The sequence below is a fragment of the Callorhinchus milii genome, unplaced genomic scaffold (assembly GCF_018977255.1).
Source record: "Callorhinchus milii isolate IMCB2004 unplaced genomic scaffold, IMCB_Cmil_1.0 Scaffold11, whole genome shotgun sequence".
In the NCBI taxonomy this organism is placed as follows: domain Eukaryota; kingdom Metazoa; phylum Chordata; class Chondrichthyes; order Chimaeriformes; family Callorhinchidae; genus Callorhinchus; species Callorhinchus milii.
In genome coordinates this window covers 18,968,176-18,981,393 of record NW_024704752.1, presented here as the reverse complement: position 1 = coordinate 18,981,393, position 13,218 = coordinate 18,968,176, and the positions used below count along the sequence as shown (strand labels likewise).

At 43.0% G+C, this 13,218-nt stretch overlaps 1 protein-coding gene across 1 annotated transcript in view; it reads right to left on the bottom strand.

The window, feature by feature from the left end:
• Positions 1 to 2,436: 2,436 nt before the first annotated feature.
• Positions 2,437 to 13,218, bottom strand: part of plch1 (phospholipase C, eta 1) — a 61,809-nt gene continuing 51,027 nt past the window's right edge. The window contains exons 21-23 of the mRNA XM_007888906.2: positions 13,054 to 13,133; positions 8,171 to 8,519; positions 2,437 to 4,718 (exon numbers count right to left, since the gene is read on the bottom strand). Of these exons, the coding sequence (XP_007887097.2) occupies positions 2,662 to 4,718; positions 8,171 to 8,519; positions 13,054 to 13,133 (2,486 nt within the window). The 3' untranslated portion in view covers positions 2,437 to 2,661. The remainder of the gene's footprint in view (positions 4,719 to 8,170; positions 8,520 to 13,053; positions 13,134 to 13,218) is intronic.

Genomic DNA, 13,218 nt, shown 5'->3' with positions numbered 1-13,218 from the left:
CAAATAAATAAATTTGGTCACTCAAGTCACGACTGTTTGTGGGACGCTGCTGTGTGCAATTGTCTGTTGGGTTTTGCCCACAATACATACAATCAATTCACTTTATAGTATATTCTCTGAAGCGCTTTGAGCCATCTCGAAGACGTGATAAGGCGCTATATCAACTGCAAGGATTATTATAATAATAACTCTCTTAGAATGGTTGGCGGGTAAGTAAAATCTTTTTAGCTATCACTAGTCATCGAATGCCCTGCGTTACTTTAGAACAAACGTAATTAACACAAACCCAATTGTTTTCTGTTCCCATGTTTATCTGAAATCAATTTATCTGGAGCTCGACCACCTGCGGTTCCTGTTAAATTTACAATCCCATCTCGAGGAGTTGAGTCTCTCAGAGGAAAGAGCAAATATACACAAGGAACTCATCGCCAGCACTTGTGAGACAAACAGAAGCCTCAGGGTGAGGGGAATTGGCTGGTGAGAGAGCATCACAGATGTCTCTGCTCTTCCTTCAGGCCAGTGAGAGGCTGTTGACTCACATTTATCACATGCTTCAGTGAGCTGCAGCCAAGTGCACAGAACAGAACGTTACACAAACTCCCTTAAATTACAACGGTGCAAAGACATTTCTCATCTACCCACGCAATCCGCCTTCCCCCAGGGACAACTGCAGAGCTCAACACACAGAGTTCTGTATTGCTTATAGCTGTGTGTTACAGTGACCACCCCCGCCTTATCATCCAACCTATTATTCTGCGGTGAGAGTCGGTGGGTGGGTATGGGGAAGAGAAATGGACTTCTCTTGCTAATACATGCCCTCACATAGACTTGCAGATTATGCTCAGCACCACAGACATGTCTTGTGCTCTATACGTTTGTCGATGCATCAGCTTAAAGTTCGAGCAAGTTTTGAGAGCTGGATTCAGAAAGCAAACAATCTTTTAACCCTGAGATGCAAGGATATTTTCTGCAATATTTTGATCAGCAGACGCTGCACACTGAAGCTAATTTTAGAACGATTTCATTAAAAACGATGAACCAGATGGACCCATCTTCCCTCTTGAATTGAAAGTAATTATCTCGTGCTCTAAACAGCTGTGGTTACTGTTAAATTCCTCAATGGGGAAAGCACACAATGTGCTCTCGGAGGAGATGTTACTCGTAAATTGACTGCTGGTACTTCAGAGACTGAGAGAATCCTCGCGGTGTTCAGAGTTGGATGGTGATGGAGCCTCACAGATGTGTTCCCTCCTCTACAGTCAGCCAAGTGTCTATCAACACATCACATGATTCCGGGATACACAGAACTCAACATAAACTTTGTTACATGACCGAGGAGAATTATACAAAAGAACTTTTTAAAAATCCACCTCCATCCTGATTTGATCTCCAGATATACACGAGCCGAGTAAATAACAATACTTCCTACAGATAAAATTGGTCAGTCACTTGATGGCTGTTTGTGGGACATCCCGGTTGCAAATTGGCTACTGCGTTCACCTACAACGTGGTCTCTGCAGTTTATCAATGAATTCTGTCAAGTACTTTGAGACGTCCTCCCAAAGTGAAAGGCGCTGCGTGAAACCGTAAGGGTTTATCTTCCTCAAAAGCCTAAATAAACAATTGACTTAGCCTGTGCCTTCAGCGTCATGTTAGATGCTCCACTTGGCAGAGCTGATGTTTGCTGGACTCAACAGAATGCGTTTCAACAGAAAGTAGGTGTCATGTCCAAAGCAAAGTATTTTTTCTTGCCAAACAGCCCCAGGTTTCTTGGCAGTCTGATGATGTCAGGAGATGAAACTATTTGCTGCCACATTCTCAGCCTCTCTGGCCCATAGGAGCATTTGGTTGAACAGCTTTTTAAAGCCATGATAATACATAGTTTCCTCCCATGTCGGTGAATCAATAAGCTTCTCTTTAAAGAGGTTCTTACAATAAGGGCCAAATTGATGGACCATAAAAAGCTAGCAATCTAATTAAGTTATCAGAGGCCAAATCAGGGCTGTGCAAGGAAGACTGACCTGGGTTGCAGAGAGGAAGATAGAGGAGTAAGCTCAGAAGAAGTTAGCCGACATGAAGGGCAGATAAATGCCAATGGACTGTCCCACAAACAGTCGTGGATTGAGTGACCAAATTATTATTATTAATTTGGAGGGATTATTACCCCCGGAAAGCACAATGGGTGATGCACAATGGAGTTCACGTCTTAATGATTGTCAGTTGACAGTGTGATCCGTTTATTGCATCGAATGGAAAGAGGGAAGAACATAGGTCAGCAAATTTGCAGAAACTAATTTTTCCATTTTACAGAGACCGGATTGTGCATCAGGTTTCAGTAAGTAAACCGATCTAACCATGCAAACATTCCCAAAGAATGCAGTTAAACAAATGAAAGAACAATATATACAAACATATATATACACAAACACACACGCGCGCACGTACGTACGTATACACACACGGACACACACATGGACTGGTAATTCAACTACAGAATCTACGCACTTCTGTATGTTCAAGATTCACTACACTTTGGGCACAGAAACGGAAAGTCTTAATCAGGAAAGAAGACAACTTGGTTGTTGGGATGTTGAGGAAATGGACCAAAGACGAGAAACTTTCAACATAAACGTTTGCGTTTAAGTGTTTTTACAGGTGAAATCACAGTCGGAGTAAGAAATAGATTTCCGGTTCGCTGACAGAGTTGGGCTCAGGTTGCAAGGTGGAATCATCTGTGTAGAAGCTGTCAGTGTATCTGTGATGGAGTGAGGTACAAGAGCCCTCGGGGATACCTCGACCTTCCAATTTCTCCTCCTTTAACTGGTTGAGATACCCAGCGATGTAGGAGCCTGTGGAGTGCCTGTTAACTGTGTGGTGCTGTATTGGGGGTTTGTTCCTAAAAACCACACCGGTGGTGCTGCAACCATTGGCCAGTCTATGCTTGTTTGCTTCCTGAATCTGCTTTGCCCTATTGGCAATGTACCGCACTCTACTCTGGCTTCTGGACGAAAGCTTTCTGATCAATCCCTTCTGGTAATTACCGTGCTCTTGTCCTCTGTACACAGGGTCTCTCTCATGGTTCTCCTCCTGCTCCATGGACACAAGTTTGCGGAGTTGCTCAGTGAGAGTCGCTGCGGGCTGTGGCACGTCACCGAGGGAAGACATCAGTTCTCGGTCTTTTATGCCCGGCGCGATAAACCCTTTGCTGATGAATTTATATTTACTTTCAAACGTGCAGGTGATGTCCTCAGAGGTCAGATCTCCAAGACTCTTGGACTTACAGGTGCTGGACTGATTGGCAGTGGCAATGGAACAGATCTCCGATGGGGTCCTGCTTGTAACCGAACGCAATTGGTTCCAACCAGTTTTCGGTGAGCGATACACGGCCTTGTCGTCTGCATCTAAAGCCGGGACCTTCTCCAGATGCCAGTGATCACTGCCATTTATACCACCCGGGCGTGTTGTGGGGTAAAGGTCCCATGTTGCTGGCGGATGCTCTGGGTCCTGGTCATCGACATAATTCTCTGTGGTCATCAGTGTAACTTCTAGATCGTTCACTTCCATGAGGCTGCTGTTAACAGAGTCTACATTTAGTGACATGTTAATAATGGTGTCCTCGGACGCCACGCTGGAGGTTGTACTGTGGCACAAACTGCAATCATCCAGGGAGCCCCAGGAAGCTTCCCGGTCACTGGAAACACACAGGTTTGTGGGAACACCCGAGCCGATAGGAGTGCTGGGAAACATGGACGGAGAATACAAGGCGTTACCTTGTCTCACATCCACCATTCCTCCTCTCGCATCTTCAGCAGCGTAGAAGGAAAGGGGTGAGAGAATGTCATCGTGAATGATTGTGTATGTGGAATGTTCTGCTGTTTCAGGGCTGGAGAAGATTGTGGTATCTGTCGTCGTGTTCAAACACTGCTTCTTGGCTTTTATGTCTCTGTACAGAGGGTCCATCGTTGCAATTGTTTCTGAACCGCGAACCTCTGACAGTCCAGATACTGAGCTGAACGTACAGTTGTTGGCTCCGAGGAAACTTGAAACTGTCGTTTGGTCGTCAGTGGCTTCAAACTGCGAAATGAGCACGGAGATAGAATTGTCTACCCCACTCTCATTGGACAAGGACATGGCATTAATAAGATGAGAGATGGTGCAGTCCTGAGACATACTTAGAGATTGTGAAGTGTCGAGATTGTGAACGGAGACAGTGGAGGACAGGTCAATGGTAGAATTGGAAGCGATTGTGATATCATGCACAGAACCATTAGACAAAATGGGTTCATGCTTCTCTTTCACATCCACAAAGGCCTTGAAGCAAAGTGAGATGGAAGTGGTCGCCCGTTGACTTGGCTCTTGATGAGGTCTGATGGCAATGTGCTCGATTGACATCTGAACATCTTCACCTCGCAATTCCTCACTTTTACACAATGGTCCCCGGTCACGCATCTCGTCAGGTTTGACCGATCTGTTAGCAATGGGACCGTTGCAGGGTTTCATTACCGAGACACTACAGTTGTCAGCTACGATATTTGGTGAAGAATGATCTGAATTCACGGCCAATGCTTCCAGAATATTCCCCGTCAATTCTTGCGAGTGGGACCCTAGGTCTCTATCCGAGGATGTTAACGGAACGCGATGAGGTGAAATGCCAGGTGGCCGAACCAGAAGCTCATCTGCACAGCGCTGTTTACTCCAGTGTGGCTCCAGTTTTACTTCTGCCAAAAGGAAACAAAACGATCAAACAAGTGTTAAACAGGTATACAAATGCCCTTCCTTTCCCTGCCCGTCCCGCCCTCTCTCTCATTACATAAACATCAATGGCAATTGAGAGATAATTCAAAGGATTTGTTTATGAAGATGCACAGGTAAGGCCGGTGATTGGGTTAATTAGATTCTGGAAACACAAACTACAAATGGTCGAGTTATCCCCAAACTAAAGATCCAGTCTGAGCTCTTTAACATTTGTGTCGAAAGAAAATCTGGGCCCGAGGAGTTAAAAATCTGAATGGATTCCCATTCTTAACAATAATTATTTTAAGAATGTGATACTTATTTGATCTGTCTATTGAAAGGGTGATCTTACTGGGCTCAACCCACCCGACAAAGATCACTGTTTGTTAGTTTATATTATTATTGCTATGGACACATCTTTAACCCTGTGATGGTTAGTGTAGAGGGGACCATGTGGCTCTTGTTGAAGTGCCTAGAGGTGATTATTTGGGCTGCGGGGAGGGGTGAACACCCATGAAGTTGTCTAATAAACAAGCTTGAAGTCTTGAGGGGGCGTGGGGTGTGAGAAGATCCTTTCACTTACTTATACTAAGGAATATGTGGTGTACAAGTCCATCTGTTTCCTGGCATGAGAGGCGCTATCCCAAACGCAAGGATCATTAATAGTATTTACCTTTCTTGGTGTGAGACGACTGCTCTATAATCTTGTGAGTGTTTCTGTCAAATGTTGAGGATGGGTAAGAACGACAGGCGTTTTGACTTTTATATGAAATATGTCATGGGTCATGAATACATTCTGTTCCCACTCATCAGTGTGATTTCAATATTGTCCTTCAGCCTGAATTACAAATCGTACAATACCAAACTCACATCCACAATTTTGTTGATGCAATGTCCAAAAAAAAGGTTTATGGAGACATGCAGGTTTCATAAAAAAAATACTCTTCTTAAAATAAAAAGTTGAAAGAAAGAGAAAATGTATTGAGGAGGTACTTCACTGAAACTTCTCCCTCTCAGAGAAAACACCTTAGTTTATTCATCTTTCAAATTTCATAAACTATAGGAGAAGTTTGTGGAATACTTGATCAACTTGGTGACAGTTTTCATCCCTTGATTTTGTTTCCGCGTGTCAGCCTGGCTTAGTGGCCAGCACTCTTGCCTCCGAGTCAGGAGGTTGTGGGTTCGAAGCCCACGTGGGGAACTTTCAAACGTGGAACTTTCAACTCACGTAGACGAGGCTGACCCTCCAATGTAGCGCTGGGCACGTGCTGCATCGTTGGAGATCCCATATTAAAAATCCCCTGGCACTACTCGAAAAGAGAAGGGAGTTTCTCTCTACCAGGAACCTGGCCAACAATTCCCCTGGATAAAATTGTTCATCCATTTCACGGCTGTTTGTGGGCATTGCTGCGTTTGCTTACAAAATACACAGCCACTGCACATCACAGTAAATCCTGTGAAGCGCTTTGAGACGTCCTCCCGACGTGTAAGGGGCTGCATCAAATACAACAGTTACTTATTGTTTAATCAGTGAAGTGCCTTCCTCAGAAAGTGTAGGATTACCTGCGGAGGTTTCCTAGTCAGTTTTGAACTATAAAGAAGCACGACAGTAAAGACAGAACAGGAACAAAAAGAGTTTTTGTTAAAAATTAATTCTGAAATTTCAGCTACACAGTAAGTACAGTAAATCATTTTTAAAAAAATCACAGAGGAGAGAAATGAGGGGAGAAAAAAGACAATTCACGGCTCGACTGTAAAATACAGAAACTAATTTATGATAAATTGAATGAGGCATAAATATCTGCTTCACATTTTTACCAGAGGATAAAAACCTTTTCACAAATGTACTGCCCCCCTTCCCCAAATGTTACTAAACGAAAACAAGAATCTAATTTTAATGTGTATTTTTTAAAGAAAAAGCAGAATAAATGTGCTTCATTGCTTTCTGATCTATTGCTTGCTGATCTGTATCACAGAGTGCTTGGATTAAGCACTATAATAAGAGCGACTATAGCAGGTGGGGTGTTTTGCTACAGGAAGGGAATGAACAACACAAAGTCAATCGAGGCTTTGACATCAGTTCTCACCAGATCACCAACAAGGCTATCGGCCAAAGAGAAGGCACAGCACAGACGATAGCACAAATAGATGGGAGAAAAAAACAAAAAAAAAAGCAAATTGCTCCTACATTACATACAAAAGACGCCAGTTTACAAAAAAAATGCTTTTTTTAATTAAAAAAAACACAAGTTGTGATTTAACCATTCATTTTGTCATGTAGCGTAAGAACAAACTGACTGAAAGGGCGGTAGAAACCGATTCAATAACAACTTTCAAAAGGGAATAGGATAGGTACTAGAAAAGGAAAAAATTGCAAGGATTTGGGGAAAGAGTGGGACTGATTGTGGAGCTCTTCCAAAGAGCCGGCCACAGGCACAATGGGCCGAATGGCCTCCTTCTGCGCTGTAATATTCTATGATTCTATGAGTATCCACTTCACTATAAGCCTAGGCAAACGTTCAGGGATCTTCCCAATATTGTGATGTGTTGAAGAGCGACTCTGTATTAGGATTACATCAAATTAGATTCAACGAACTGCATTATCTTAAAAATACTCACTCTGACTTCTCTCTCTCTCGCTCACATGAAGGAGGGGGGGGAATGGGATGACTTAAGGAAACTGAACCTTAAGGAAATTCATGCCATTGCACTCACATTTAAGGTCTGGTACTCAACTCCCAAAGTCTCACTCGGAACGCAACCCAACCCCCACTTCTTTGACAAGTGGACATAGCACTGAGACGGACAGACAATGAAAGCAACGTGACCCCTCAAATTAAAGCAGCAGCTGCAAGAGGCATTTTTCTTTTTGGTCAGCCGTGTGCCTGACACATGGGGAAACCCAGCACCGTGCTTAAGAGTCTCCAAACCAAGCTGAGATTTCCACACATCCCATCTACACTCGGAAATCCCAGAGATAGATTGTTGGAATGGAATACAAGAGGCATCAGGGCACGGAACAGGAGATAGGCTACATGGAGATTTCATTTGCAGAAGTGGAACTTCTTACACAGACCATACATACAGCAAACAATCGTCTGTGGTACAGATACTGGCTGGGAAACCTGTGCAGATCTACACGTTGCAGCTGGGTTGGAGTTCTCTCAGATAAAGAACAAGCAACGGAGGGCAGTTTAGAATCAAAGAAAAGCTCGTTTGCGACAGATGGTGGAACCTGACTTGGCTCATACAGCACAAGAATGGCATGAAATTCTTAAAGCCACAGGACGCCCTGGACAACGTTTCCTAACCTCCTGTTCGGTTGGACGGAAGCACATTGGAGGAAAAGCAACCACTTTCTACACTACCGTCTCTTCATTGCCCGGACTGTACAGTTGCTTGAAATGATTTGCCTTTGGTGCATCAACGCACTTACCACTGCGGTCGTCTTCCATCTCACCAGCAGGTGGCGACATATCTCCATCGAGCAACTTGTCGACCGGCATGGAAACGGGTCTTGCTTGGGTTTTTTTGGTGTCTCGCTTGGCTCGCGTTCCTTTCTCCTGGGAGTCGGACAGATCGGGTTCCTGCTCTTTCGCTTCGCTCAGCGTTTCCAGGAGCAGACTTTTGCTCTTCTTCCTGCCCTTGGCAGGGGCGCTGGCGGTGCGGCGGAGAATCCGATTCCCGAGGGATTTCTTTCGCATGAAGTAGCCACAGTTGTTGTCCATGAAGGAATACTTGGGGCTCTTGTTGAACAGGCCTTTGAGTCCCAGGAGTTGTCGAGTCTGTCGGGAGAAGGGAAATGGCAGCGTACATCAGCACTGGTGTGAATGGCTTTGGAAAGCGTTAACATTTATTGTTCTCGGTACCCATATCCCTGGTAAAGACTTGAACAAGTGTTGCAATTTTCCATATTAAGCCTCGGAATACATGAAGAGAAAAGAAATTGGCTTCTCTCTCTCCCGCGCCCCCCCCCCCCACCCCGCACCTGTCTGTCCCCCCATCAAGGGTGTCTGAGTGGTTTGACACTCGGCCTTGCAATGTGTAGCACAAAGCCATACAGAGCACAAGTTCACAAATTCAGTTCTACGCTGGGTTACGTAATGTTGGTCATAGCATTAAAGTGCCCTTGGGCTATTGGTGGAGGGGAAGAGGAAGGAGTTAAATTAAGGAGGGGAGAAATCAATCTGGGTGTTTGACAACTACCCAGTGACCTCTGCTGAAAAACATAGGTTTGGATAGACTTTGGGTCAGGAGCTAGGCTCGGGTGTCATGTTCTCCACAGTCAAACAGCCTGTTGGCACCAACCAGCGACTCGCTCACACTTGGGAGATTGACCACCTCCAGCGTCCACTGAACCTTAAAAGCCCACGGTCTATTTGGGTGGAAAGGCAAGAAAAAAAGGAAATATAAAGTGTTTCAAATCCAGATATACCTAAGTCCCTCCATATAATTGTATGAATGCAATATTCTGTGTCAGTTTCCTGCATCCAAAAATTGCTCGAAGGAATTGGGGAAAATTTGGATCAATGGATTTTGATTGACTGCCTTGCGATACGCACGTTCATCTTCTTTAACAGGGATAAAGATGTGAAGAATGCCGGTGGTTTATGGCGGAAAAATGACAGCCATCGATCGCATCCATTCATCCCAGTCAATCATTTTCATGCAGCACTGAAAGCCTTGCCAACTTGCCATCCATTAGTGCAAAAAAACATTCACACCCGAATTCATCACCAAGCAAGATTTGCAAATGGCACAGAACACATCAGCTCACAAACTCATGCTGAGAAGCACTACCTTCGGGGCACCTACAATGTGCATAACAGTGCAAGTTGGATTGATAATTAATGGGCTCCACTGTAAGGCAAACACAATTAAAGGAGCGTTTTACTGGGAACCACACAAGAACGAAAACTCGATTCCTCTCCCACAGAAAACAGCAAGACATCGACTGATCGTATTCTGTTGATGAGCTGCTACACACAGTTAATTTAGGCCGGTAAAATGACAACTTGTATTTTTTTTTAAAAAAAGGTACAATTTTAGGTCCTACCAGTTTTAGGAAAGTGCTGTTTGTTACCTATTAAACAACAACAACTTGCATTTATATAAACTGACCTGCAGTTTCCTGCTCAAGTTGTGTTGCCTTTTCTCCTTAATGTTAGTCTAGAAGACCCCACTGCCTTGCCCCCTTCCTTCTAGACTTTCAAAACCGTTGAAAGACCCATCACTGTGATTGCGCCTTCAGCCACTTTCCTCCCAACTCAAGCTCACACTCGGTTTTGTAAAGCACGATGGAAAAGGTGCTGTATAAGTGCAAATTGCTGTTGATGTTGTCAGCTCTTCTCCTGCGCAAGGAGCTTTACTGTGGATTTTGCTTGTAACTCGGTTTTAAGATTTCTTCACGACTGACCAGTATTTTCGACTGAAGCACATATTTAAATCCGGTCCATTATCTTATTTATCCAGTAATTTTAAGGCAAAAAGTTACTTTTGGACATTCATGGACTTTACTTTTAGATGCAGTTTTGCAGTCTGTGCAAGACTCTCAATAACACTGCTCTCCATATTCCGAGAGTAAAGAATATTGCGAATAAATTGGCCTTTAATGTTTGGCAGATGATGTTCATTATCTTTCTGGGTTTGTAGCTTTGGAAAATTATTCTTTGAAACCTGCAATGATTTCGGTAGCATTGATTCTCTCCCAATTTCTGCTTTTATATCCTGTATCTGGAGTTCTGTAGCTCAGTGGGTTCTATTCCCGGGCAGGACGAAACCTTGGGCAAGTTTCTTTACTCCACACGCCTCTGTTTACTGAGCAGGAAGTAGGAACCCGATTATTAGTCGATTGGTGGATCGCTTTTCTGGGGGTAGTAATTCCTTCAAAAAAAAATGAATTGGTCACTTCAACCCACGACTGTTTGTGGGAAGATGCTGTGCGCAAATGGCTGCCGCGTTTCGCCCACAAAACATACAGTCAATTCACTTTAAAGTATATACTTCGGAACGCTTTGAAACATTTAGAAGACGTGATAAGGCGCTCTATCAAATGCAAGGATTATTATTATTATTTATATTTTGTACTTTGTTGTATTTGATCTTCCTTTCCCTTTTTCTACATTCGTCTCCGTCAAACTATTGCTCACATGAAATCCACAAGAGTCTGCACACAAAGATGAGAGCCTTTGTTATCAAACCATTTGTATCACAAGTGCCTGTGTGGAATACAATGATTGACAGGAGAACTGAGCACAACATGAAGCATAGAAAGAGATTCTATTTTTAAACTACAAAAAATTGTTTAAAGTTTACTTTTATATATTAACCCGTCTCCACACAGACAATAAAGCTCAAATATCAGCATTCGCTCTCCGTCTCACAGCAAAAACAGTAGCTAATCTGTTTACATATAAACAGAATTTGGAAAAAGACATTGGCACAAGGAACTTACAATGACATCATTACTTCTCATTGAAGTGTTAAAAGCATTTTGAAACTCAAACTCAAAGTACAACACAAATCAAAACAGAAACCACCACACAAAAAAAATATTAGGAATGGTTCTAGTTTCAGAGCAGATTTGAGGCAAACACAATTCTGATGCTATACTTACCCCAACATATACCATTCCAATTACTGAGAGCATGTCTTTCTGACTGAATGCGCAATTATTGCAGAAATCTACTTTATACAGTGGATGTACAAACACTCACTGTAAACACACAACAGTGACCCAGTTTCCTATTCATTGTGTGGCAATGAAGTCCACATGAGTTACCCTTTAATGTGCTTCTCCAGTTGTATAGTTCGCCTGATCGATCTATATGACATTAGCAAGATCCCAATTCCACAAGTTGAATGATTTGTACAGGACACGAGTTTCCTATTTCATTATTTCTGACAGTCATGACTGCAGGAACTGGAATGAACAGGGCAATAATGATATGCAATTACAGTAACGTTCAACGACTAGTAAGTTGTAGGAAACTGCTGTCGAAATCATTGTGTAGACACAGAGCGAGACATTTACAGCACATTTTGTGAACACGAGTAGAAATCTGAAACATTCCACCTTAAAATAACATAATAATAATCCTTGCATTTGATATATTTTGATATGTAGCAGAGAGAGATAAACACAGATTTCCATACTGTGTATATATTCCTCTTCTGAAAATAAATAATAATAATAATGCATTTGGTACAGCGCCTTATCACGTCTTCTAGACGTCTCAAAGCGCTTCACAGGATATGCTGTAAAGTGAATTGACTGTATATTTGTGGGTGGAACGTGGCAGCCAATTGCGCACAGAGGTGTCCCCACAAACAGTCGTGGATTGAAGGGACCAATTTTATTATTGTTTTTTTTTCTTTTTGAGGTAGTATTATCAGGTGTGTGGAGTAAGGAAACTCGCCCAATGTTTCGCCCTGCCGGGAATCGAACCCAGGTCTTTCGCTTGCGAGGCGAGTGCTCCAACCACTGAACTACAGGACTCTTTGCCTTAACGTTATTTCCACTTAGTTGTGAATCAAAACACAATCTTTCAAGTTCCAAGACGAGCAAAAAGGGTCCAATTTTTTTTTTAAAAAAGTAGCCTATTTTACCAAAGAGAGACAAGCGGCTGGAATCACCATATTAACAATAAATAATAATAATAATAAACCATGCATTTGACACAGCGCCTTATCCCAACTTTGAGACGTCTCAAAGCGCTTCACAGAATACACTGTAAAGTGAATTGATTGTATATTTTGTGGCCGAGACTCGGCAGCCAATTGCGCACAGCAATGTACAAATAATGAATGTGTCGGGAACATTACTCTTTCTCCCCCTCCTCGTTCCAAGTAAAAACACTCTGTCTGTTTCATGCCTTCTTGTTTTGTCGAACATAAAACAAGGTTAAAAATGTCACGTAAATGCTCAGGTTTAAAGGAGTAATGAAAATATCGCAATTTTCCACGATCCTGTGGAGAGAGTATCAGGGAGGAAAAGAACCGTCAACCTTCCAAATTTAAAGAAGCGGAAAGTAAAAAGAAATGGTTTTCATTTTCCACCGGGTTTAAAAATAATCGAATTGTTCACTTACAGCAATGCAAAGCCTGTCACTGGACACTGAAGTCGATCTCCTTCCTGACAGCTTGAAGCCACTCTGTACCCGTGGAACTTAGCCACGCAATTCTTGCTTGTTATCGGGCATCACCCCGTAACCGTAAGCACCATCAACAAAGGAAAGTCTTTAGGTGAAGCTTACACACCGAAAACTAAACCCCCCCTCGAAGAAAGCTTCAGCAAACTGGAGCGGAGAATGCACGTACCTTGCCATAAATATCGTGGATCATCACGTGCACAAATATTGAAGCTTCCGTCATGCCCTCCAGGTAAACATGACGATATCCTGCAAAAAGGGTTCGTAAAAGCAAAAAGAAATGCCCCGTGTTACTTGTGCAGAGAGAATAAATCTACCACCATCCATCACGTCA